This window comes from Penicillium bovifimosum, assembly GCF_028826915.1.
Source record: "Penicillium bovifimosum strain IBT 22155 chromosome Unknown utg000001l_segment0_segment0, whole genome shotgun sequence".
NCBI lineage: Eukaryota > Fungi > Ascomycota > Eurotiomycetes > Eurotiales > Aspergillaceae > Penicillium > Penicillium bovifimosum.
The window spans coordinates 884,473-909,738 of NW_026622710.1; the positions used below are offsets into that span (position 1 = coordinate 884,473).

Below are 25,266 nucleotides of genomic sequence, written 5' to 3' on the forward strand. Positions count from 1 at the left end.
CGTGCCTCGATTGTTTGGTTCCACGCGTCGACGTTTCTTTTCATCCACCTCCCAACCTCGCGACGATGACGCCACGAATCCCTGCTGTGCAATCTACAGTATCTCGCATGCTTCCTATCATGCTTCCAGCCAGCGGGCTAGTAGCAGCCATATCCTTCTCCTATGCAACTCGCCACGTCGAAGCCGTCCCTCTCCTCCCATCAGACCCGATCATTCAATCAAAATTCCACAAGCAGTTCAACACGAATAACAACCCCACCGTCCACGACCTATTTATCCGAAAGGTCCCTGTCTCCGACATCAACCCCTCGCTCTTGAACCGACCTGGTGCACTGATCGAGAGATTTAGCCGCGGTGTCTGGGCTAGTCCTGGTATGTTTTGCCAACAATAGTTTCCTTAAAGGAGGCCTTCGAATGTTCTGATAACAAGTTGTTCCCCAAACAGCATTCACGGTCCACCGTGCCATACTCTCCGCTAGATTGACCGACGATGAGCACACGCCCGGCCAGCTCTGGTCTCGACACGAGCTACTGAGGTCGAAGTATTACACGGGCACCGTGATTACGAATGAGTTTATTGTATTGTCAAAGTCCAAAAACTCGATCCTCATTCGTGGTGGTGACAACGTGTCGAAGACGAAGGAACGTCCTATAGACGGATTGATTGAATTATCCGTCCAACTGAAGCCAGAAGAAAACTCGGTTGAATTTGGGTTCAAGTTATGTTTCTTTCGGGCAGACTTGAAGATTGATCAGCCTCCATGGTCACCTCCCATGACGTGGCTTCATGAGCAGTATGCCAGGGCGCTATTGGAGTCGGGCGTGCGACACGTTCTTCGCGAGGACGTGGACGATGGTGGACGTGTCGAAGATGCGGGTGCAATAGTGGGAAAAACGCCAATTACCCCGATGTTGTGAAGGAGCTATTTACGAAGATGGTAGCCTATCTCTTTCCTCGCTACTTATTAATCGAGCGCGTGCGCCTGCGACCGGAGGCTGAGTGGGAGTCCAAACTATTTACTTTTTGTCTTCTAGGAATAAACCCAACGATTGTTTCCGATGCACCCGCACTAGCTACCTATGTTGTCTTCGCTAACTATACCCTACTACTACTGTACTACATCTATTGTTGCTATTGTTGTTCAGATTGACTTACTTTCATCAGTCATGCTAGTTACCTGGCGAGATGACCTCACAGCGACTGCTGTACTGACGATGTGATACCTGATGTTCAATGGTCAGAGGTTCATGAAAAGTAAATTGTTTTGAACCCCCGCTCGGCCTCCAATAGAAGGCGCCGATTCATACACAGTATGGCGAAGGAAATACAGCTAGTGTCGGTGCATCAAAAATGATATAGCGAATCTAGCAGACTAGCCCAGCAACCAGTACCTGTAAATCCATGGAGGGACTGAAATGATTGCTGAGGGTTAGCGAAGCAATCCGTGAATGTGATAGGGGGGGTCGCGTGTCACGTGACTGTCGTTTGGCAAGTTGCTCCAGCCTCCGTAAATTTCAGATGTCAATCGGTGAGAACTGGCAGAATAACATCCTCCACCAATCAGATCCCGGGGATCTATATCTACAGTACTTGGAAGTTGGGGGTCCCAAAAAGGATCAACGCTCACCAATTGAAGCTGGCCGTCCGGCGGACGCTAAAGCCCCTCGTAAAATTATCATCTAAACGTGACAGATGTAAAACACAGCAGCTAAGCAGGTGGAGACACTGAAAAGGAGACAAAGGTAAAGAAAAAGAACACAAAAGAACCAAGAGAATGAACAGAGATGGCGTTAGTCGGCAAGCAGGAAATCACTTCTCATCGTAGATCTCTCCAGGCGTGAGGAATAATTTGCCCTTCCCGATCTCCCCGGCGTTAACATGGTCGGGCTTGACATACCGCGCGGTAAGAGCAAACCACAACTTGTTCTCCGGTACCACGGAGTGCTATACCGGTCCCGGTCAGCTCTGTCGTTTAGCGGTGCCAAAAGGGAGGATGGCCACGAGCCTCGTAGTATCTCTGGAGGTTTGCACCGTGCATGACTACCATGTCTCCAGGGTGCAATTCCAACTTGCTGGCTGGCGGGGCTTACTTTCCCTTCTGGGTGGCAAAGAGAGTTCGCCGAGAGTTGTCATACTTATCTTGGGAGATCTCGCCAGCTTTCCACTTCTCCTTGAGCACACGACACTCATCTTCCAACCGGCAGCCTTTCAGCACGGAGTTGTCTTGCAGAGCACTCCCAGAGACAGATTTGCCATCGCCGGTGTCCACCCGTTGAGTATTTCCATTGAAGAGCTTGTACGTCATGCGGATCAACAAAGTAAGAATCCCGAAGCTTAGAATTGTGCACATTTCTCACTTACCTAGACTGGACAAAAGCGGAAAAAGTTTTAAACCAAGATCTTCACGCTGAAGACCGATAAACAGGTCGTCGTGCCCATTTGGTCGGCTGTTGATTTCTGCGTTCGCGACAAAATGGGTGATGAAGCCGACTCCATCAAGTTTGTAGGTGAGCTTGCAATAGGGTGGCAAGCTAACATCATCGATCTCTGGGATCATGAATTTCTTATCGAAGACCATTTCTCGTTTCATTGAGGGCCGCTCGGAATCATCGTATACAACCCGGCACGAGATAGGCTTCATTGTCAAATGTCATGAGCCTTTCAAATGAGCAGACCTTACCACCCCTCTCGGCGCCAGAGTCATCGCAACACTTCCAACCTCGCCACAAAGTTCGTCGAATACACTTGTGACACTCGGGGCACACAATTCCTTTCCACGCACCACGAGATGTGCTGATGTCCGTGGCATCCTCATTCAGTGTCGAAAGATGATCGGGGACAAGGCTGCAGTTAGGGAGAATTTCATCGTCGGGACGACTGCGGAAGCTCAAGAAGGCAGGGTTAAAGGTTAGTTCAGGAGGACTGGAAACGTTTCCAATCTTCCAGAACCTGTCACACTCCGGCTGAAGGCACATCCAGCCATCCTCATAGACACGGATGCTTTCCTTGGAGCAGCCCTCGCACTTCAGGGTTTGAGGCTTCGTGTCGAAGTCTCTGAGTTCGAGGGGCATTGGAGGAGCAGAGCCCTTTGCTGCCCACCAGCTTTTCTCCGCGAGATCCAATTTCTCAAAACGGACTTTTGCTCCATGGTTTGTACCAATTCTTTCAAACCAAACATTGGTAACCCGAAACCATGCCATGACGTTGTATCGATGTGGCAGGTCACGATTGAGGATCTTGTGCTTGCTCCCTTTCATATTGGTCAGCTACAAGCTATACCATACAATCCGTGATGAATTGGCAACCTACCAATAATTAACCCAACAGGAAGCTTTGAGTTCAGGCTGGCAATGATGCTTCGGGCGAGCGTGCTATCAGCCTCCTGATTCTTTTGGAGGGCCAGGTTTCCCTCTGAGTCTTTGGTGCAGCAATCACCACTAATTGAGTTAATACATGCAGTCATTAGTTGGAGGATCACACTCACATTCGAGTTATGATGACTTCTTCGTCAATGTAGGTCCGGGTACCACCGTCGGCATCAATCAGAAAGCCCCAGCAAAGGCGCTCATTGTGATCCATCACACTCTGAGTGCAATGGAACCAAGGAATTGCATCGCACAACTGTTGGTAATTCTGTAAGGTTATTAGGACCGAGGTGGAAGGACTCGAGATGGGAGTTTCATACCTCAGCCCACGCGGGTGGTTCAGCACGCACTGGCTCCAGGGCTTGGTCAGTGATGGCCGCTTCAATCTGGTCTGATGGAACTACTAGGATCAGCATGCCATATACCACTGTCACTATCCATGAAGCCTTTGTTATACCTTTGTTTCCCTCCGTCTTTCCTTTGGTGACGCGGCCCGATTTCAGCACTTGTCCAGCCACATGAGACCGACCAGCAATAGGACGTGCAGCCATATCGCAAAATCACAGTGTTTTCGGTTTGATATGCCATTTCCTGGGTTAGCGCATGCCATCTTCAGACCGATCGCGGGATGGACTCACAGTACAACACACACGGTCACTCACAGCCACCACAGAAGCAAATCGCGAGTTTAATGGCGCTTGAAATGATTGCAGGTGTTTGAACCCAGGTCGAAGTCAATGAACGCGGAGTAGAAAGAAGGAAGATTGAAACGCGCCAGGTCAGATTGATAGGACGCGTTGTTGCGGTTTCTATGAAAGTGAAGGTTGAGAGGGAGGGATGGCGCAGGGCAGGCCTACAAAACCTACCAGGACGGTATACAAGTCACGTTAAACCTTATATGGCAGAATCCCTGACTAACGGAAACTACGACCCACCCATCGATGGATGGAGATGTGCTAATTCGGAAAGGTCCCGAGGTTTTAACAGATGGCCCAAGCTGCCCGTGACCTGAATGTTCCAAGCCAGGGAAGCCATTACGTGCTATCTACAGTGTCCATCCACGGGTGACCCACAGCTGATGACAAAAGGAAAGCTATCCAACCTTATTGGAATGATCTCGTGTATGCAGCCAACCATGGAATATGAGCAGAGATACTGCAATTCATATACCTACACTGCATAGCCGAGACGACAGATTGCTCGCCATACAACGTGGGAGATACTGGAACAGGGTCATACTGTCTTGCTACAGTGTACTAACACGATGCGAGAGCTCTTACATTGTTTTCAAGCACGTGCACACTCTGCATGGTCAAGGTTCGGACAAATATGTCCAGTCGACATACAGAGTGTAGGTATATGAATCGCCGTATTTCTCCTCAGATCCCATGGTTGGCTGCATACACGAGGTCATTCAAATAAGGTTGGTGGCTTTCCTTTTGTCATCGCCTTGGGTCACCCGTGGATGGACTCGGTAGATAGCACGTAATGGCTTCCCTGGCTTGGAACATTCAGGTCACGGTGAGCTTAGCGCCATCTGTTGGAACCTTGGAACCTGTCCAAATTAGCACATCTCCATCCATCGATGGGTGGTTCGAGGTTTTCTTTAGTCAAGGATTCATCCCATCTAAGGTTTACGTGACTTGTATACCGCCCTGGGGGGTATATAGGCTTGTCGTAGGCCTGCCCTGCGTCCTCCCTCCCTCTCAACCTTCACCTACTTTCCTAGAAGCATCACAACGAGTCCTAGCAATCTGACCTGGCGCGCTTCAATCTTCGTTCTTTCTACTCCGCGTTTATTAACGTCGATCTGCGTTCAAGCACCTGCAATCATTTGAAGCACCATTGAACCCCCGATTTGCTTCTGCGGTGGGTGTGAGTGACTGTGAGTGTTCGTACTGTGAGTCCATCCCACGGTAGTCCCACCATAGGTCTGAAGACCACATACGCTAACCCAGGGAATAACATACCAGACTGCAAGCGCTAGAATTCTGCGATATGGCTCCACGTCCGACAGCTAGTCGGTCTCATGTGGCTGGACAAGTGGTGAGATCGGGCCGCGTCACCAAAGGCAAGAGTGAAAAGGCGCCGGCAAACAAAGGTAACAAAGGCTTCTTGGATAGTTGACTTGCGTTCTTTGTTACGTGATGTATGTCGTGCTAATCCTCATAGTTCCATCAGACCAGATCAAAGTGGTCAGCACTGACCAGGTCCTGGAGCAAGTCCATGGCGAACCACCGGCGTGGGCTGAGGTATGAAACTCCCATAACGAGTCCTTTCATCTAGGTCCTAATATCCTCCCAGAATCGCCAGCAGTTATGCGATGCAATTCCTTGGTTTCATTGCACTCAGGGTGCAATGTATCACAGTGAGGGCTTTTGCTGGGGCTTTCTGATTGATGCCGACGGTGGTACCCGGACCTACATTGACGAAGAAATTATCATAACTCGAATGTGAGTGTGATCCTACAACTAAAGACTGCATGTATTAACTCAATTAGTGGTGGTTGCTGCACCAAAGACTCAGAGGGAAACCTGGCCCTCCAAAAGAATCAGGAGGCTGATAGCACGCTCGCCCGAAGCATCATTGCCAGCCTGAAGTCAAAGCTTCCTGTTGGGTTAATTATTGGTAGGTTGCCAATTCATCACGAATTGCATGGTATAGCTTGTAGCTGACCAGTATGAAAGGGAGCAAGCACAAGATTCTCAATCGGGACCTGCCACATCGATACAACGTCATGGCATGGTTTCGGGTTACCAATGTTTGGTTTGAAAGAATTGGTACAAACCATGGAGCAAAAGTCCGTTTTGAGAAATTGGATCTCGCGGAGAAAAGCTGGTGGGCAGCAAAGGGCTCTGCTCCTCCAATGCCCCTCGAACTCAGAGACTTCGACACGAAGCCTCAAACCCTGAAGTGCGAGGGCTGCTCCAAGGTCAGCATCCGTGTCTATGAGGATGGCTGGATGTGCCTTCAGCCGGAGTGTGACAGGTTCTGGAAGATTGGAAACGTTTCCAGTCCTCCTGAACTAACCTTTAACCCTGCCTTCTTGAGCTTCCGCAGTCGTCCCGACGATGAAATTCTCCCTAACTGCAGCCTTGTCCCCGATCATCTTTCGACACTGGATGAGGATGCCACGGACATCAGCACATCTCGTGGTGCGTGGAAAGGAATTGTGTGCCCCGAGTGTCACAAGTGTATTCGACGGACATTGTGGCGAGGGTGGAAGTGCAGCGATGACTCTACTGGCACTCAGACGGGCGGTAACGTCTGCTCATTTGAAAGGCTCATGACAATGAACCCCATCTCGCGCCAAGTTCTACTCGATGATTCCGAGCAGCCCTCAATGAGACGAGAAATGGTGTTCGATAGGAAATTCATGATCCCCGAGATCGATGATGTTAGCTTGTCTCCCTATCGCAAGCTAACCTACAAACTTGATGGAGTCGGCTTTATCACCCATTTTGTCGCGAACGCAGAAATCAACAGCCGACCAAATGGGCCCGACGACCTGTTTATCGGTCTTCAGCGTGAAGATCTCGGTTTAAAACGTTTTCCGCTTTCGTCCAGTCTAGGTAAGTGAGCAAGGTGCACAATCTTAAGTTTCAGGATTCTTACTTTGGACAGTCGCGGGCACACTTACCGCTCACTTCGCGGTGAACCACGTACGTCAGCTCGTCCGATCATCATGTTTACTGACCTCTCCGCTGACCAAATCAAACAGGGTAGCCCGTATAAGTATGTCGTGTCGGTGCTGTCAAAGGCGTTTGGCGAAGCCCCTGAGGTCATTCTCCGAGCTCTGGGTCGTCTTTCGTGGGCGACTGAACAAGCCGTCATCTCCGCTGGAGACATGTACATGCCTCCCAATGAGCTGTTGACGCTGGGGTACTTTGAGGGCATGAAGATAGGAGTAAGTGACACTGTGAGATTGGCCCTACTCTCGACTAAAGCATAGATTTGTTAGTACCATGACGACGGTGAATCCTCTCTAGGCCCTACAATTGCAACCCTCTCACTTGGAGCAAAATCCACCATGTGGATCCGCATGAAGTATAAGCACTTCAACGGGCATACTCGACGGGTGGACGCCGGCGATGGCAAAGCTGTATCTGGGAGTGTTCTGCAAGAGGACCCCGTGCTGAAAGGCTGCCGGTTGGAAGATGAGCGTCGTGCGCTCAAGGAGAGGTTTGAAGCTGGCGAGATCTCCCAAGATGAGTATGACAACTCTCGACAAACTCTCTTTGCCACCCAGAAGGGAAAGCAAGCTCCGCCAGCCATCAAGTTGGAGTTGCACCATGGAGACTTGGTAGTCATGCACGGTGAAAACCTTCAGAGGTACTACGAGGTTCGTGGCCCTCCTCCATTTTGGCACCGCTAAACAACAGAGCTAACCGATATAGCACTCGGTGGTGCCGGAGAACAAGTTGCGGTTTGCCCTTACCGCGCGGTATGTCAAACCCGACCATGTTGACGCCGCGGAGATCGAGAAGGGCAATTTTACCCTCACGCCTGACCAGATCTACGACGGGAAGTGATTCCCTGCTTGCCGGCTAGCGTTATCTCATTCTCCGGCCATTTGCTTGTTTTTCTTTGTTCTTTTCTTAACCTTGTCTCCCTTTCGATGTGCCCACTTGCAGTGCCTTACATCTTTGTAGTCTTTTGACTCTTGACGGGCGACGATAGCCGCCAGGCCTGACCTTGATTCCAGTCATCGCCCTTTGGTTAGTTAAATATAGTCATTTACTCTCAATTCAGAATTCTACCTTTGTATAATTGTATTAGTAATTAGATAAATCACTACTCATCGGTGACTGCTGACCGTTGGCGAAGCATGGAATACTGCATTACACAAATCAGGGTGTCATGTGTCACATGATCTGGATCTTGCGCATACTCATAGGGGTCCCAAAATCAGACATTCTGGTAATCGGTGAAGAACAGCAGAATAACATCCTTGACCAATCAGATTCCGGGAATCGTCGAATCGATATCTACTTGGGGGTCCGAAAAAGAATCACCGCTCAGGCTCTCAGCAACTGAAGCTGGGCGTCCGGCGGAAGCCAAAGCCCCTCGTAATTGGCCTAGTTTCACCATGAAGGCTACTATGGATGTGCTAATCCGGGAACCAGTCATTAGCTGTCAGCCTGTCTCGCCCTGTATATAGTTCTTGACTTCTTGTGGTCTTCGTACTGATTTCTCGTAGTGACCTATGTCTATACTGCTTTTTGCGCTATCGGGCGTCAATCTCCGGATGCGCATTTAACATTTCAAGCCAAGTTGACTGCTATTGCTGACCGACAGTCGAAGCATCGGACTGTTCTCTTGCTCCTTTGCCACCTTTGCGGGCAGGTCAGTGCCCACAATGGCCCCGTGATCTCTTCCCAACCAATCTCCAGCATTTTAAATTGAATTCAGGGGCTACATCTTCAATCTATTCCCGCAAGAAGTCTGTATCACTGAGCTTCTTCGTATATGCCTAACGACCTGAAACGCCCAGAAACCAATCTGTTCACGTGAGAAGAGGATAAGTATGTCTAGGGTGCAAACCAGACGAGCACAAGAAGGCGGAGACGCAAGCTGCAGATTCCTCAGTAAAGGCCTCAGGGGGAGAAATTACATGCAGTAGAAACCACTCGGGGATTGGGATCACTGATTCATAAAACGTGACATAGTCGGTCTACCGTTGACTTGGTGATGGGAGACCTGTAGGAATCATGTCAGTGTTATCTCTGCTCACTGGATGCTTCAACGATTTCAAAATGGCAAGGAAGAACCGAGAGCAAGCGTGTCACCCTGGTACCATAGCGTCAATCAAAACAATATGTTTTCCAGGGGCTGCCCAAAGCTTGTAGATAAGGCCCGGGGGTCATTGTCTTGGAGGTGTATGACCGGGTTGCCTGTGGTCTATCTTGGGACGATTTTTCAGATTGTTTCACTGAGCAAACATTCCGTCAGGTGACCCTTGGGTATAAATATCTGGAACTTCTCTTCACTTTCTCTTCTCCTTCTTCTTCTCTCCATCACCCTTCTCCCCTTTCCCTCTTCCTTTTTATCCTCTTCTCTCCCCCCCTTCTCCTCTCGCCTGCTCCTCTTCGCTTCTCCTGTCAGCTTTGGCTGATATTTCGATTCCCACTCTTCTGCTACAAGATCCATGCCTAGACAAGATTGACCAATGATGCTGCACCTGCGGAAAGATGTACTTCGGTACTAAGCGGGGTCGACCAAAAACTTGTGGGTCGAAGGCAGTAGTCGCGCGAAATTTGTCTACTATGCTGACCTTGATGCAATCTCCTCTTCCCTTCTTTTGCCATAAGATTCATATCTAGACAAGATTGCCCAATGATGCTGCGCCTGCGGAAAGTCGTACTTCGGTACTAAGCGGGACAGACCAAAAACTTGTGGGTTCGAGGCAGTAGTCGCGCGCGACTTGTCTACTATGCTTATCTTGAGGGCACTCTTCTTTCTCTTCTTCCCTTCTTCTGTCTGCTTTGGTTGATATTGTGTTTCCCCTCTTCCCCCAGATGTATATAGTGACGAGATCTGCCGGCTTCTCTGGCAGATCGATGGTCTGCCTGTTTATGATCCAGAGGTGCGAGTCTTCTGTGGTCAGTTCATACAGCAGACGACAGAACAAAATATTCCGCCGCCTGTATGATCAGTGTGTATTTCACTGGTCGTACTGGCACTGGAAGACATTCTAAGTCCAATATGTCCTGCTGGTAGCTCAGTCATCTGACTCATCTCTCAAAGCATTCGTGTCATGTGTCATCGATTGTCTCTATTGTTTCGCTGTGTACTATACGAAAATTAATGTCATAATTCATAAGCCGTTATAACCTCACTACCTAAGCACCCGAGGTGCTTTCTAGCCCGTTAGCACTGTGACTATCTTGAACACTGTGGTATGGACGGGTAGTAGATCTGGGGCACGTGGGGGATCTGCAGATGTCCGCCAGGACCCACTGTGGCGCATCGTGGCGTGTCACTATCCCCCCACACCCCCCAATAGATCGCGAACTCTCGCAGACCACGTCAGGTTCGCTGAACGTGGAGTGTGGAGGCCAAATATCTGGTTCTAGCTAAGGTGCTCATATGATCATGCCAGTCATTGCTGTATCCAGTCCGAGTACAGCGATCAAGAAGCGGGCTCTGTGCGTTTGGCTAATGTTACAGAGAGCAGGCCCAACAATCAAGGATCCTAACTGATCACCCTGCTCGACCTTTTGTATCTCTTGTTAGTCACTGCATTTTTCACCAGACAAAGATAAGTTCCAGTAACTATATTCTGTTTCCTAGGTCACTAAGGGGAGTCAAAAATCCACAGCGACCGATGATAGCCCACTCGGCCAATCTATCTCCTCAGTCCTCCCTTACTTCCCTACTACATGCCCGAAGCCAGAGACTGGAAGAACGGGTGACTCGGAGGCACACAAAGTGATCGCTACACTATACAGACGTCTTTCGCCTTCATTATACTAAACATACTCTGGGAGGACTCGGACGTCTGTGCTGGCACCCGGGCGTCCTGTTCTGGAGGCTCTGACAAAGATTGATCCCAGGCAAGTGTCTTTGTCGGGGCTTGTGGCAAGGGATTACAGAACCAGACCTCTTTGAGGTACTGGTTGGTCAGTTGCTCGATACATGGGCGTCAGAGCATGCGAACAGTTCGCGTATAGGGAGTTGTTATGTATACTTTATACGGCATGGCTATATAAAAGGTACAAGGCGGTTCAGCTGTGTTGGCGGATTGACCATGGCGCACCCACACCAGACGCGGTGGGTAGGTAAGCTGAGAGGCACAGGTGCCCTATTCCTCCTTCCTCGCGTAGATGTTCAAGGCTCAACCTGCAGGTGTGTAGCTCGATCGAGGCTATTGGATATGTGCACGAGTACGGAGTACCTATGTTTTCAAGGCTACTTATTGATCGCGCCACCTAGATGTCGCTGAGCTCGAGGTCGATGAGATTAATGGGATTAAGCAGTTTAGGTATACCTTTTCTCATAAAATAAATACCAGACTGATGTGGCACGTGTCGCAGTGGGATTATGGGGGACTTATTCGTGGAAATGTAACCTCGCCAGTTGGCGGAGTGCTTGCCAGTTGGCGGGCGGGAAGTGGGACTAGTAGTTGGTGCTTGTTGTCTGAGTAGCCCTCTTTGCGCTCTTCTTGCCCTTTGCTACTTCTGCGTTATCCTTTGAATCCTAGCTTGAAGAGTTCAGTTTCTGATATAAAAAGGTGGTAGATCGCTCTCAACTCTCCATGTACCTTCATCATTTCATGTCTTCAAGCGGAGCTTTCAGAAAGCGCAAAAATAAAGTGGTCTTGACATGCAGATCGCTCGACGGCCATTGGCCCGGCATATCCCCGAACATGTATTGGTCCAATCGGTACATGTATTCCCCATGCCACTCATCCATGGTTACACTCAGATCCTTAAATTCTAGGTAGTAGGTTGGACTCCAACAAGTTAATAGAACTTGGACTGATTCAGATCCTTAATGTAGCACAAACCCAAGGACAAAGTAATAAATGTATCATTGGAATATGAATAGGCTATTGGTAAGAATATCAAGAATCAAAAATACTGACGATGGTAAAGATACCATTTGCTTCCATCATATTCATCAAGCAACGCTCAAACTCGCAGAACAATAATAATATCGCTGAACAGTGTAACGAGTAGAGTTGGAGCACCCTCCACTAGCCATTGCCTCTAGTTCACAGGAACCCTCCCATCTCCGTATCATCATCATCATTGGGGGGATTCTGTGGCCCCCGGGGACGCTTCAAAAATTCTTCAACCATCATCTTGGAGTTGGGAAAGGCCGTGCCCATGTTCTCCTTGGGGTTGGCTACCTGCTCGCACCTTTCACGAATCTCCAGGTAGCGGTCAATCACTCCTAGTCCTGTGGACTCGTCCGGCTGATCGCGGTAGTTTTCATTGTTCACAGCTTGCTCTTGTTGCCTGCGCTGGTGTTTGGCAATGGCAGCCCGCCGAACTGCATACTGGTTCCGCTGTGATGCTGCGAAAACCCGCTTTCTGTCAGCAGCCTTGGGCGTTGGTGTATCGGGAGGCTGCAGGGGTTGAGATTCCCGCCCCATTACAGATTGGTTATGCACGCGAGTACGGAGGACAGACGAAGGAGAAATGGGGTCACCGGATGCGGGAGAAGCGTAGTTGGCGGATGTCGGAGAAGCGTAGTCATTGGACGCAGGAGAAGTAGAGCCATCTGGATGTGTCCCGGGATTTGTCGCGGAATCTGTCGCAGGATGCATGGCGGAAGCACTGGTGGGTGTGTGGGCATCACCCATCGTGTTTTCCGGCAAATCTTGCTGCTCAGACATGTCGGATGAAGGGCGCCAGACAAGCCAAGAGAAATTGCGTGTCGAACTCCGCTGTTCAGTATGGACATGAGCCGGAGGTGTGAAGCTGGAAGTCTCAGCCGGGGTAAGAGTCATGGAGATCACTTCGTTGCCTGGTGCGATGACATCGTCGTCTCGCGCAACGTTTGTCAACGGCTCATCCTCCTCTTGGAACTCTTCATTCTCATTTTGGAACTGCTCCTCATCCTCATCTTGGAATTGTTCATATTCCCTGATATGCTCCCTTGGGGGCTTGGTCTGCCCAAGCTTCCCGACCTCCGAGTTCAACCATCGATGCCAGTCTGCACTGGTTTTTGAAAAATCTTCAGAGGTAGAATCCGGAGGGGCATGTCTGGGTGACACGGACATCCGCTGCTGGGTAAATATGGTTGCCATCCCTGATTCATCGTGAGACCTGCCGACACTGTCCACATCCGGTCTCGGCAGGGTGATGCCACTGCTTGTTCGGGAATAAATACTCGGTGAATAATCCCACTCCATCCTTCGAACAGGAAAAGCGTTACGAATGTCTCTAACCCCCGTCTCATCTCCCGACAGAACACGGCCATTGCTGTCTCTGGGATAAGAAACCAATTGAGCGATCCTACTTCTCGACTCTTGCTGACCATGTCGACGACTGATGAGGATACCGATAGCATCATCAACAATGTTAACACTCGGCGAAGGATTGACACTCCTGATCCCAGAACCAAGGCCTGGAGAATCGATATTCCTTGTCGCGTCCTGAAGACGGGGACCCATGAGAGTGTCAGTCTCCTCTTGTGGAGCTCTCGGCGGAGACGACTCGCTGGGATGAAGCTTCAAGGGTTTGGCCGGGCGCAGATGACACTTTCGGGGACTTGACTGCTCCCCACGCGCTGTGGCGAATGAATCGGGCGAGATTGATGCTTCTTGGCTGGGAACGCGACGAAGAGTGCGTCTGCTATATTGAGAGTGTTCCGAGTCTGGCATCTCTGGTACCACACGACGCTGTGGAATCCTACCGAAAATCGGAGCCTCGTTGGTTTCAAACGGCGAGACTAATGCTTCTTGACTGAGAACATGACGAACAGTGCCTCCGCCATACTGGGAATATGCTGAAGCTGGCATCTGTGGCGCCACACGACGCTCTGGAACCCTACCAAAAATCGGAGCCTCGTTGGACCGGGACCGCTGGTTTCGGTTGATTTCCTGCTGTATCGCAGAGCACAGGTCCTGACAGTCAATCTCCAGATTGCGATTTGACAATGGGACAGAAGGAAGTTGATTCTGTGTACCGCTTACTACGCGTGAGGGTGTCGGTGGCAGTAGCTTATCGAGTTTTCCGTCCTCTTCGATTGAAGGAAGCAATCTGCCATGCTCCGGCTTGCGGGAAGTGACTGTGTTTGTCAAGCTTGAATCGGCCCAGCTAGTCACGCGCGACTCGGAATCACGGAGACTATCCATGGTCGCTGACCGAGCAAGACGCCGGGGATACTCGGAAGGGCCCCGATCCCCAGGAGAGGCACTGCTAGTGACGCGAGACTCGGAATCACAGAGACTATCCATGGTCGATGACCGAACAAGAGGTCGGGGAGGAGGGGGTGCCTTCCGACTATTCCCAGCAGGGACACCTTCCACGTCTCTCGTGGACGGGGTTGTCACGACCGGCTCGACGCCATATGAGCTGCCTGACTGTGGTGATGGCTGCGCAGTGGCATCAGTGTGCTTCGATCGCCCGAACACTCGTTTGAATCCACTCTTTATTGAATTAGACAAAGACCGATGCTTATGAGGTCGCCCGAGGCTTCGGTCAGCGGGGGTCGAGGGACTGGCAGTACCCTCACTCGGTTGGCGCAGGCTTTTAGGAAATGGCTTGTGCTCTCTGCGTCTGAGTGAGAAGGTCGACATGTAAGATCGGAGGCGGCCCTTGTCGTCGTTATCACAATCCGAGGAAGACGCGCTACGTTCAACTTGGCTACCTTCAAATTGGCTACGAGCCAGCTGAAGTGCTGCATCATTTCTTCCCGAATACTGGTCCTTTTGTGTGGATCGAGGGTTCCATTGGCGGAAGGACTTGGAGCGTGTAATAGTTCGTGGCTGATGATCACCAGTGCCTGGTCTCATCCACATTGACTTGGCTTTGTGCACTTGTCGAAACGAAGAAGGCACTGAACTGTTTCGTCCGTCAATCCCATTGGGTTCCTGTATTGGCGATATGGCAGCGGCGGGTCCGATGTCATCGACTACAGCTGGTCGACAGAAGACCAGTGTGGACTGATGGGGTGTTGCGGCGGCAGATGATGTTGAACATTGCTGACCCATGGAGGGGTTCTCGCCGCTGCTGTAATGACCTGCCTGGGGTTGTTGTTGAGGGCCAGTGAAGCTCGCCGGACCGTCGAGCTGATTGTATGGGCCTCTCGGGTCCCGAGATGGGATTTGGCCAAAGCGCATTGCACACGATGCAGCGGCAGCGGCGGCCGGATGTTGCGCTGTCAGAGAAGGTGTTGGTGGCGCATCATCTGAGGGACGCCTCCTTGCCCTGCGCATGGAGCGTGCAGACAATGACCTCCTCAGAAGGTTGCGTGGGTTTTGAGTGGAAGATAACATGCTTCAGAAGTCTGCACAGTACGGGATACAAACTGAAACGGAGATGAAGAGGAGATGGAATTTGGGAATGTGAATGAGGGAAGATGACGATGAGAGGCTCGTTAGGAAGGTGCCGCGAGAAGACCAAGCCGGAAAGTACACACGCAGTGCTTGAAGAGTCGTCCAGGGTCACATGGAAGGAGCAAACGGGAGCCCGGAGCAATCGTTATGGCGATGGCAACGATGACGGCGACAACACTTACAATTGGCATAGGAAGCTTTATGGACCGTCTGCCATCATACATATCTGCCTTCTCGCTCAGACGCAACAAGGAACCTCTTCAAGCACTGCGTGTGTACTTTTCGGCTTCATCCTCATCTTCCCTCCTTCACATTCACAAATTTCATCTCTTTTCCATCTCCGTTTCAGTTGGTATCCTGTACTGTGCAGACTTTCGAAGCATGTCATCTTCCTCTCAAAACTACTCCCGCTGAGCAGAGCCTCGATGGTTCACATAAGCGTCGGTCTTTGTCTAATGCAACAAAAACTGGCTTCAAACGTGTTTTTGGGCTATCCAACACGTGCGAAATACCAGATATGACATATGAAATGCCCATTTGCCCCGCTCACCACCTCCAGAGCCATGTTTTGTGGCCTACTAACATACATCAAGACTGGCAAGTGAAGTCGTAACGACATGAAGCGTTCTAACGTGAAGCCTTTTATACCAACAAATGAAGTATCCGTCCGTTCTACTGCCATAATTTGCAGAATTGAAGCCTTTGGGATTATTGCAATCATAGAAGCCCTCTCAAAATCTCGAACCTCCGCCAAGTGCGCCTAAGCGGCGTGTATGAAGACCGGGCGTGCTTCTGGCTCATTTGACTAGCGCGAAACGCTTCATGAAATGGTTCAGTCAGTCAATCTGAATATCCAGGTCGAAGGTAGCGAATAATCCCAGAAAGTGGGGATGGGTGCATTGATCCTCTATGAAAATGTTACAACACTTATAAGCAAACCCCCCTCAGAAAGTCCCCTCTCTGCTTCGCAACCCCATGCAGGAACATAGAATCAACACACATGCGCTTGCAGAGAAAATTGACAAGGCATATGCGATTGATTACACTGGGATGCTGCAAATGGCGATGATGGGGAGTTCGTTGGCAAATCAGTTTCACAGGAATCGAGGATCGAGAGCTACCGCGTAGCTCTTGGGTCAATCCCCAGACTTCCAGTGCCGCGGCGTGAGAACTCTGACTTATGGACCTTGGGCAATGTGAGGCAGTCGACTTGACATAGTACCCCGATGTACACCTCGTTTCAGATAGAACCTAAGTGCATCCAAAAGCAACAAATGATTGGATGGCTCATGTAAAACATAATCTGGTAATTACCAGGTAGTATCTCTTCCGGCGAGGCTCTGGAGATACATAGCCTGGTATGCTTGAGTCCAGTATGAATTCAAAGTTGGATTGAAGTCCTGGGTTGTTCTTATATCGGAGCTATTCAGCCTCTGGTGTCTGGAAATGGCCGTATCTGCACTTGGGCAGGGACAGAGCAGATTCCTTTGAGCCTGGAAGAGATGCTAATTGCTATATCATGTTGCACATAAGCCCTTGGATGATCTTTTGATGGCTTTTGGATGTACGGAGTAGTACTTTCTAAATAATATCAGAAACGAGTACATCGGGGACAGTATGCCCATACTAAACCCTGGAAGTGGATAATCCGGGCCAATGGCCGTAGAGCGATCTGCATGCCAAGACCACTCTATTATTCTTGCGCTAACTAACTATGTGAAAGGCTGAAAGTCAGCGGGCAGCAGCTTCTCAGCAGATCCGAATAGCTTCGATTTTCCGCAAAATGAATTGAAGTGGAATACAAGTCTGCAAGAAAATGCCCAATCTGTATGGTTCGATAAAAGAGTACAAAAGTACCGACATATAGGTAATTCTTAGAAACGTGTGAATACGACTTCTATGAGCAGCTGAGTGTAGCTGTCATAGATTAAGATAATACTAGTTAGTTAGTGATCATACAAGATTGTAGACTTCAATTGCGAACATTCCGATGTGATTTTTTCGTGCTAATATTCAGTACGCAGCATACGGACGCGCTCGCTGATCAAGTCAAAAAGGTACCCTCGGATATCCAATGACCGAGGCATCCCAGTCTTGGCACTACCCCAACGCTTACCTGCAAATCAATTCAACGGACTTAACGTAGTTAAAGTATTGAGTTCCACGGTTCCACCGGGTACCGCATTTCGGTTGAACCCAGAGTCAGTAGGTACTCAGTAACCGGTGTGATCTCCGAAACTCAGGAGTCAGGGGCACCGGAACGTAATCCAGCTCCCGTCGATTTACCGAATTCCCCGCACTGCCAAGTTCAATAAATGGGGAATCTCCCCTCACCCCATCCCTAACCCCTTTGCCGATTTATTGCTTGCTCCCCCTTCCCCTCTAAATGTAGGCATAACCCCATTGGCTTCATCTGGCTGCAGCTAACCGCCTTTCAAAAATAGCCGATACTGTTTCTCTATCTCTAGGAGATCTGCGCCCCTGGATTGTACCAAGTTCAGAAGTATCGCTGCAAATCCGTGAATCTTCTGATACCAAAATGGTCTTCTTACCTGCAAAGGGGTCCGGCCAGCTGGCGCCCATCCCGGACAGCATCCCAATCAGCGAGTTCATGCTCAATGAGAAATATGGGAGAAGGGCACACGCTAAATCCCGGGACCCGTACACATGTGGCTTCAGTGGAAAGTCATACTCATCGCAGGAGACAGTCAATCGCGTTGACTTGTTGGCTCGTGGTCTGTCCAAGGAACTGAACTGGGCGCCGAACCAGGGATCGGAATGGGATAAGACGTTGGCCGTGTTCACTCTCAACACTGTAGGTGATACCGCACCCCGAGCTGGGAGGAAACAAACATGAGGCGAAGAGAAATAAAAGCTTATCCGTCCGGGTTTGATTTAGATCGATTCCGTGCCCCTATTCTGGGCTGTCCATCGATTGGGCGGTCTCGTCTCCCCCGCCAATGCATCCTACTCGGCCGATGAATTGAGACACCAGCTGCTCGATTCCAAGGCCAAGGCTCTGGTCACTTGTCTTCCCCTCCTATCGATCTCGCTCGAGGCTGCGGCGAAATCAGGTCTCCCGAAGAGCAGAGTCTACCTGATTGATCTTCCCGAACAGCTTCTCGGGGGTGCGAAGCCTCCGGCGGAATTCAAGTCAGTTGCACAGATCCTCGAGGCGGGTAAGTCTTTGCCGCCGGTCGAGGAAATGAAATGGAGTGCGGGCGAGGGAGCTCGTCGCACAGCATTTTTGTGCTACTCGAGTGGAACATCTGGCATGCCGGTAAGTAGTTCATACTCAATCTTGGAAAGGCTCTGGCTAATGATACGAAAAGAAAGGAGTAATGATCTCCCACCGCAACGTCATCGCCAACGTCCTCCAAATCACCGCGTTTGAGGCGAGCTACCGGACCCGCGGGGACGGTATTACACCTGCCACTGAAATCGGTCTTGGCCTCCTTCCGCAGAGCCACATCTATGCGCTTGTGGTTATTTGCCATGCCGGCGCATATCGAGGAGATCAGACGATCGTCCTTCCGAAATTCGAGCTGAACTCCTACCTCAACTCCATCCAACAATTCAAGATTACATCCCTCTACTTGGTGAGTATTTCAACGTCAGCCACATAGATACATCCAATTGCTGACAATCTTCCAGGTCCCTCCTATCATCATTCACATGCTCAGCACCCAAGCCATATGCTCCAAGTATGATCTGAGCTCGGTACAGACCCTCTTTACAGGCGCAGCACCTCTCGGCATGGAAACAGCAGCCGATTTCCTCAAATACTACCCCAATGTCTTGATCCGACAGGGATACGGTATGCCACCATTGCCTTGCTATGCTAAACACAAAAGCTAACGTTCTCACCAGGTCTGACGGAGACGAGCACAGTCGTCAGCTCAACCCATCCCTACGACATCTTCCTCGGTTCCTCCGGTGCCCTCCTGCCAGGCTTCGAAGCCCGCATCGTTACCCCAGAAGGCAAGGAAGTCACAACATACGACACCCCAGGCGAGCTGGTAGTCCGTAGCCCCAGTGTCGTCCTAGGCTACCTGAACAACGACAAGGCCACCAAGGAGACATTCAAGGACGGATGGATGCTCACCGGTGACGAGGCTGTTGTCCGTGTGAGTCCGAAGGGCGTGGAACACATCTTTATCGTCGACCGGATTAAGGAGTTGATCAAGGTCAAGGTTTGTATTCCTACCGATTGAAGGAAAATATGCAAGATCTGACATTCATCCCTAGGGCCTGCAAGTCGCACCCGCCGAGCTCGAAGCCCATCTCCTCGCTCATCCCGATGTTGCAGACTGCGCTGTTGTCGCTATCCCGGATGATCGTGCGGGAGAAGTTCCTAAGGCTATTATTGTGAAGTCGTCTACGGCCGGATCGGATGAAACGGTTACGAAGGCTCTGCTGAAACATGTTGAGGATCATAAGGCGCGCCACAAGTGGTTGATGGGTGGTATTAGATTTGTGGATGCCATTCCCAAGAGTCCCAGTGGGAAGATCCTGCGTCGTTTGATCCGTGATCAAGAGAAGGAGGCGCGGAGAAAGGCCGGCAGCAAGATTTAGAAAGCTCGTGCGCTTTAGATGGTTGCGTTCTTGGGCTGTTGTGATGTACATTTCCATATATACAGAAGTGTTTATTTGCTGGATAGATCAGTTTTCGAACATAGCATGTTTCAGCTACCATAGCCGTCAGGCGTCACAGTGCCGATCCCGGCGACAGACATTTATGTTATTTCGGCAACTTTCCATGTAGAAACGCAAGCCCCAATAGACGCCTTCCAATGTTTGACAATGAGTGGCTTCTCACGCCAACATAAAGGCGGTCGCTAAGGCGGTGATCGTCGGGGCATAATCTGCCGCGGGGTGGGGGATTTCTAAGCGGGGAGGTAAGAAAAAAAAAAGAGACCATTCCTAGACCCTTAACAGCGCTGCTTCCAGACTTCTCTGCTTGAATATTAGTCGGGAGCAGGTCGTATTTGAATTTTATATTCATTCCCTTCATTCCAAAGACCAATCTTCCTCACCCACTCGAAAAAAATGTCTTCAAACGACCCGCATAACGAGCATGACATGGAGTCTTATATCCAGGCCGATGATGCCGAGGAGATTTTTGATCGTGATGAGGACCAGCCTATGTCCGACGGAGAAGATTATGATGACCAGAACATGTCCATCGAAGATGAGATCACCTTCCAAAATGACTCAGCGGCACACTTCGACTCCCACTCAGACTCTGTATTCTGTGTTGCGCAACACCCGGTTTACAACAACATTGTCATCACCGGCTCTGGCGATGATACAGCTTATATCTTTGACTCGACACCCCCACAGCGCCCTGTCCTCCCGTCGAGCTACGAATCCAACCCTCAGCCCAAGGAGCGGGAGGCTCTCTCGCCCCTGGCCAAGCTTGACGGACACACCGATACTGTGAATGCCGTGGTTTTCACTGAGCCTGCAGGGGAGTATGCCATCACGGCGGGTCTGGATGGTAAACTGCGAGCTTATCGGGACACCACACCCCAGAAGACCGGCCTTGCTTGGGAGTTCTTCGGCGAGGCCCAGGAAGTGGAGGAGATCAACTGGATGGCCGCGTGCCCTTACCAGAATGGCAGCGAAGAGACGAGAAATGTCATCGCTATTGGTGCCAATGATGGTAGCGCGTGGGTCTTCCGTATCGATCACACCGACCCCGGGCAACCTATCTCCATCATTCAAACTTTCTTCTCTCACACCGAGTCCTGCACTGCAGGTGCATGGACACCTGATGGAAATTTGCTCGCCACTGTCTCGGAAGACGGAAGCTTCTATGTTTACGATGTGTTTGGAGCTGCCGCTGCCGCTGGCATCGAATACTCCCCGGGTACCAATGCCGTTCTTGGATTGACTGCGGAGGATCAGCGCTTTGCTGTGGAGGGTGGTCTTTACACAATCGCCATCTCCCCTAGCGGTGGTATTGCTGCGGTCGGCGGTGCCGAGGGCCACATTCGAGTTGTCGGCCTTCCTCGCGTCACAGCAGCTGCCCCGGCTGCCAAGGGCAAGGGCAAGAACGCAGCGCCCCAATCATCAGCTGGTGCCACTGCTGCAGGCACTATCATGGCCGCCCTGCAAGCTCAGACGGACGGCATCGAGTCACTTTCCTTCTCCCAACCTCCTTTCACTCTTCTTGCTGCCGGATCCGTCGATGGTTCGATCGTGATGTACGATGCGGCTCACCGTTTCGCTGTTCGCCGTCATATCAGGGAGGCCCACGATGGCAACCCCGTCGTAAAGGTGGAGTTCTTGCCCAGCCGCAAGCAACTCGGTGCACCTGTCTCCGGGCCTCTTGCCGGTGCTTCCGCGGCCCAGCAAAGCCGCTCCTGGATGCTCACATCCGTCGGCCTCGATGGTGTCGTTCGCCGCTGGGACGCACGTGGTGGTACCGCCGCGGCTGCCCAGGGTTTGATGCAGGAGTGGAAGGGACACATGGGTGCCACTGAAAACGAGGATGGTGAGCAAGCTGGCGGTATCATGGGATTCGTGCAGGGCTTCGATGGAAAGCGCATTGTTACGGCTGGTGATGATGGTATCTCGCTGGTGTTCGAAGAGTAAACGTGCACACAAAAAGTTGGATGTTTGAAACATACATGGGGGTTTCATGTCAATAATGATATTACGTGTTTATAGAAGCTCAAAGCTATCCCAATTTTGATATAAAACTCGCACCAGGCAATGTGAGTACTCGTTGTAGCGTCAATGATGGAACAGAAAGGAATCGTCTTGTTGTGGTAGTGGAACAAAAGCTATGTACATTCGACAAATCAAACCCAAAGCGCCATCTGGAAGCTACGCTCCTCATGAGCCTTGAGAGGCTGCATCTCCGCCCTGACACGACAAAAGCTCCTGTAGTTGGAGATTCAGATGACAGTGGTCCGTCCGGAGACTGAGACGACTTCCTGTCGCCCGGGGTATACGTCCTCCGCTCAATGCTCAGTCGGTCGGCGGCATTCTCAATTGATCATAAGAGACAGCATTCTAGTGGTGAGCATCACCGTGGTGGTGGTCGTCCTTCAAGAAGAAGTGCTCGTATGTGCAGTAGGCAGCGAAAGCGACAGTCGCGATACCGAAGCCGGGGAAGAGACCCTTGAAACGGTTGAAACGGCTAAAGGGGCCGGTGTATCGCCAGGCCTCACTGTAGGATGTCAGTATCTCTCCGATTGGCTTTCTATCGGGATCTCTTGACGTACTGGCGAGCCCATGGGTCCTGCTTGGCCCATACGGAAGATGGGGAAGCCGCGGCCTTGAACTGGGCAATGTCGAAACCGGTAGGGTTACGGGCGGGCATTGTGGGAGTGATTCGGTAGGGAGGATTGTTGGAAGACAAAAGCAAATAGTGAAAAGATGTGAAGGACAATAGCTTGGTCCCTGAGTCCGCAATAAACCGCAAAGTGGCACAGTGAGGAGCCGAAGATGAGGAAAAGAGGTGTGCTTGGCAAATTACCCGCACTAACCGCATACGGCCGACCAAGTAGCTCTCCCGCCTTCGAGGGACGAAACTGTCACTTCATCCATGCGCACTCTCGAAACAACAAAATGCCACCTCCCGTTGGCAGATATGGGCCTTCTGGCCTAAGCGCTCCATACAACATACAGCAAGCTCACCTCCAATCTCAACACCCACATACGCAGTCTGCGAACACGCTACCGCCCCCTTCGCTTGGTCATCCTGGCTTTGCGGGCAACCCCAATACCAACATCAACCCCTTCACACTGTCCGGCGGAATTGTGAACGGTATGGCGGTCGCTGGTTTCCCGGGAGCCGGTGCAGGAGATGGTGGTGGTACCGGCCTGGCTAGCCATGCGGCACAGATGGGATTCGCGCGCGGTGCGCAAATGCAACAACAGCAGCTACACCAGGGCCATGATGGTCGGTTAGCACTCGAAGGAAAGGGTGGTGCCGTGAAGTCGAGGATCCGTGATGTTTGGAAGCACAACCTGGCCCATGAGATGGCGGTGTTGAGACAGCTGGTTGACAAGTACCCGTACATCAGCATGGTAAGGCGTCGACTACGTGGGGCTGGTTTCTAAGAAAAGTGTATTGACTGGACTCTAGGATACCGAGTTTCCTGGTATCGTTGCACGGCCGATCGGATCGTTCTCGAACAAAGCGGATTACCATTATCAAACCCTCCGATGCAATGTCGATCTTCTGAAGATGATTCAATTGGGTATCACTCTATTCAATGACGAGGGTGAAGTTCCCCCTGCTTCAGGCACCGATGCCAATGGGCAAGCATACGGCGTCCCCGCTCCCTGCACATGGCAGTTCAACTTCCGATTTTCACTCGAAGGAGACATGTACGCCCAGGAGTCAACAGCCATGCTCGCCAAGTCCGGTATCGATTTTGCCATGCACGAGAAGAACGGCATTGATCCCTTCGAATTCGGGGCTTTGCTGATCAGCTCTGGCCTGGTTCTGCTCGAAGACGTTCACTGGGTCTCTTTCCACTCCGGTTACGACTTCGGCTACTTGATGAAGATCATGCTTTGCTCCCAGCTTCCAGAGAACGAAGAGGAGTTCCACAAACTTCTTACAATATTCTTCCCGTCACTGTACGACATTAAGTACCTTATGAAGCATGCGGGGCGCAACCAAGCTGTCAACGGCTCGCCTCTCACACAGGCCGCATCACAGATCTTGGCCAGCTTAGGCCAGAAGTCTGGTCTGCAGGACATTGCCGATGAGCTCGGTGTCAAGCGCGTTGGAATCGCCCATCAGGCCGGCTCGGACTCTCTAGTAACAGGCGAGATCTACTGGAAGACCCGCCAGCTTATCTTCGGAGGGGTTATCGACGAAAGCAAGTACTCCGGTCAGATCTGGGGCCTCAACGGCCAAATGCCCGCAATGTCCTACAACATGGCTCAACAGACGCCGAATCTCAACGGAGTTAGTATCTACCCTAGCGGCACCCCCAGCACTCCCAATACGGGGAGTCATGGGGCCGGCGCGCAGACCCCTCAGCACCACGGAGGTGGCTACAATGCGCCGACTCCCGCCTACCAAATGGGCCGAGCATGAGGCGTTAGTTCTCGGAACATCGGGGCTTGATATGATATGATGTATGTACATAGACACGAGAATATCGCGTTTTCCTTTTCCTTCGATCTTCGGCATTGTCTTCACGCCTGTGGCTTTGCATTGGACTTGTTGCCTGTGCAAGCTTGTGTGCGTCTGGACGACGGTGTTGGGCAGGAGGGTGCCTGGCGTTTGATATGGTTGGTTTGAACTTCATTTACGAGGCGTTGATAGGCTCTACTATGGCTCATCGCCTTGGGCCTTTCGTTCTTGTCATCTAGGTCGTCTTTTATCTGCTTTATTATTGTAGCTAGATCGGGCCTGTATCCTATGTAAAGGGGGGTTAGTTTCTGCCCGCTCAATTACTCTTAGACTCCATTTGCCTGTAGTACTCCGTATGCTTGGGATGCTCCCATAAGATCTGCCAGTAAGCTACCCTATCGGCTTTCTCTCGGTCGAGAATAATCAGCAAGTACTGTATACGGACCGCTATGTCGGCAAAGGAGGCCAGGCACTCCCCCACGGGCCCACTGGCAATACACGTGATGTTCCTATCCTAACTACCACACGATGTGACAAACGACATGAGTAACAACTCGACATGATATCAATCTAGCCTATCTAGGTCGATCTTGGCGAGCTGCAGGCAAGCATCTCTTTGCCCTTTCGGGAATAGTCATACAAAGCTAACCCAATCTGGACATCAGATCCGGTCCCCGCATATCGGGGTTTATCTAATCGGATCGAGGTATGGCACCAGCTCGAGGGACGTTTGGCTTGTTAAATAGCCTGCAGCCCAAGTCTAAGGAGAGCAATCAAGCAAGAA

The 25,266-nt window shown here is 50.9% G+C and overlaps 8 protein-coding genes across 8 annotated transcripts; 5 read left to right on the forward strand and 3 right to left on the reverse strand.

Annotated features, from left to right (window-relative positions):
* Nucleotides 1-65: 65 nt before the first annotated feature.
* On the forward strand, nucleotides 66-918 carry N7515_000336 (uncharacterized protein; the record flags this gene model as incomplete). Its single annotated transcript, XM_056661080.1, has 2 exons — nucleotides 66-372; nucleotides 446-918. 2 exons carry the CDS (start codon nucleotides 66-68, stop codon nucleotides 916-918), a joined length of 780 nt encoding a protein of 259 aa, XP_056526246.1.
* A 1,169-nt stretch (nucleotides 919-2,087) lies between these two features.
* On the reverse strand, nucleotides 2,088-3,917 carry N7515_000337 (uncharacterized protein; the record flags this gene model as incomplete). The annotated part of the gene is made up of 7 exons (XM_056661081.1): nucleotides 2,088-2,334; nucleotides 2,359-2,636; nucleotides 2,677-3,251; nucleotides 3,311-3,438; nucleotides 3,486-3,634; nucleotides 3,687-3,766; nucleotides 3,824-3,917. 7 exons carry the CDS (start codon nucleotides 3,915-3,917, stop codon nucleotides 2,088-2,090), a joined length of 1,551 nt encoding a protein of 516 aa, XP_056526247.1.
* Nucleotides 3,918-5,364: 1,447 nt separating this feature from the next.
* Nucleotides 5,365-7,898, forward strand: N7515_000338 (Oxoglutarate/iron-dependent dioxygenase; the record flags this gene model as incomplete). Its single annotated transcript, XM_056661082.1, has 9 exons — nucleotides 5,365-5,467; nucleotides 5,539-5,618; nucleotides 5,671-5,819; nucleotides 5,867-5,994; nucleotides 6,054-6,938; nucleotides 6,991-7,028; nucleotides 7,088-7,273; nucleotides 7,328-7,708; nucleotides 7,764-7,898. The coding sequence occupies 9 exons, from the start codon at nucleotides 5,365-5,367 to the stop codon at nucleotides 7,896-7,898; spliced, it is 2,085 nt and encodes a 694-aa protein (XP_056526248.1).
* Nucleotides 7,899-12,082: 4,184 nt separating this feature from the next.
* Nucleotides 12,083-15,256, reverse strand: N7515_000339 (uncharacterized protein; the record flags this gene model as incomplete). The annotated part of the gene is made up of 1 exon (XM_056661083.1): nucleotides 12,083-15,256. The coding sequence occupies one exon, from the start codon at nucleotides 15,254-15,256 to the stop codon at nucleotides 12,083-12,085; it is 3,174 nt and encodes a 1,057-aa protein (XP_056526249.1).
* A 2,659-nt stretch (nucleotides 15,257-17,915) lies between these two features.
* Nucleotides 17,916-19,951, forward strand: N7515_000340 (acyl--CoA ligase; the record flags this gene model as incomplete). Its single annotated transcript, XM_056661084.1, has 6 exons — nucleotides 17,916-18,191; nucleotides 18,276-18,656; nucleotides 18,709-18,975; nucleotides 19,031-19,193; nucleotides 19,247-19,569; nucleotides 19,625-19,951. 6 exons carry the CDS (start codon nucleotides 17,916-17,918, stop codon nucleotides 19,949-19,951), a joined length of 1,737 nt encoding a protein of 578 aa, XP_056526250.1.
* A 474-nt stretch (nucleotides 19,952-20,425) lies between these two features.
* On the forward strand, nucleotides 20,426-21,976 carry N7515_000341 (WD40 repeat domain-containing protein; the record flags this gene model as incomplete). The annotated part of the gene is made up of 1 exon (XM_056661085.1): nucleotides 20,426-21,976. The coding sequence occupies one exon, from the start codon at nucleotides 20,426-20,428 to the stop codon at nucleotides 21,974-21,976; it is 1,551 nt and encodes a 516-aa protein (XP_056526251.1).
* Nucleotides 21,977-22,399: 423 nt separating this feature from the next.
* On the reverse strand, nucleotides 22,400-22,709 carry N7515_000342 (NADH dehydrogenase [ubiquinone] 1 beta subcomplex subunit 3; the record flags this gene model as incomplete). The annotated part of the gene is made up of 2 exons (XM_056661086.1): nucleotides 22,400-22,556; nucleotides 22,612-22,709. 2 exons carry the CDS (start codon nucleotides 22,707-22,709, stop codon nucleotides 22,400-22,402), a joined length of 255 nt encoding a protein of 84 aa, XP_056526252.1.
* A 248-nt stretch (nucleotides 22,710-22,957) lies between these two features.
* N7515_000343 (CCR4-NOT core DEDD family RNase subunit POP2) lies at nucleotides 22,958-24,443 on the forward strand (the record flags this gene model as incomplete). Its single annotated transcript, XM_056661087.1, has 2 exons — nucleotides 22,958-23,419; nucleotides 23,478-24,443. 2 exons carry the CDS (start codon nucleotides 22,958-22,960, stop codon nucleotides 24,441-24,443), a joined length of 1,428 nt encoding a protein of 475 aa, XP_056526253.1.
* Between the last annotated feature and the right edge of the window lie 823 nt (nucleotides 24,444-25,266).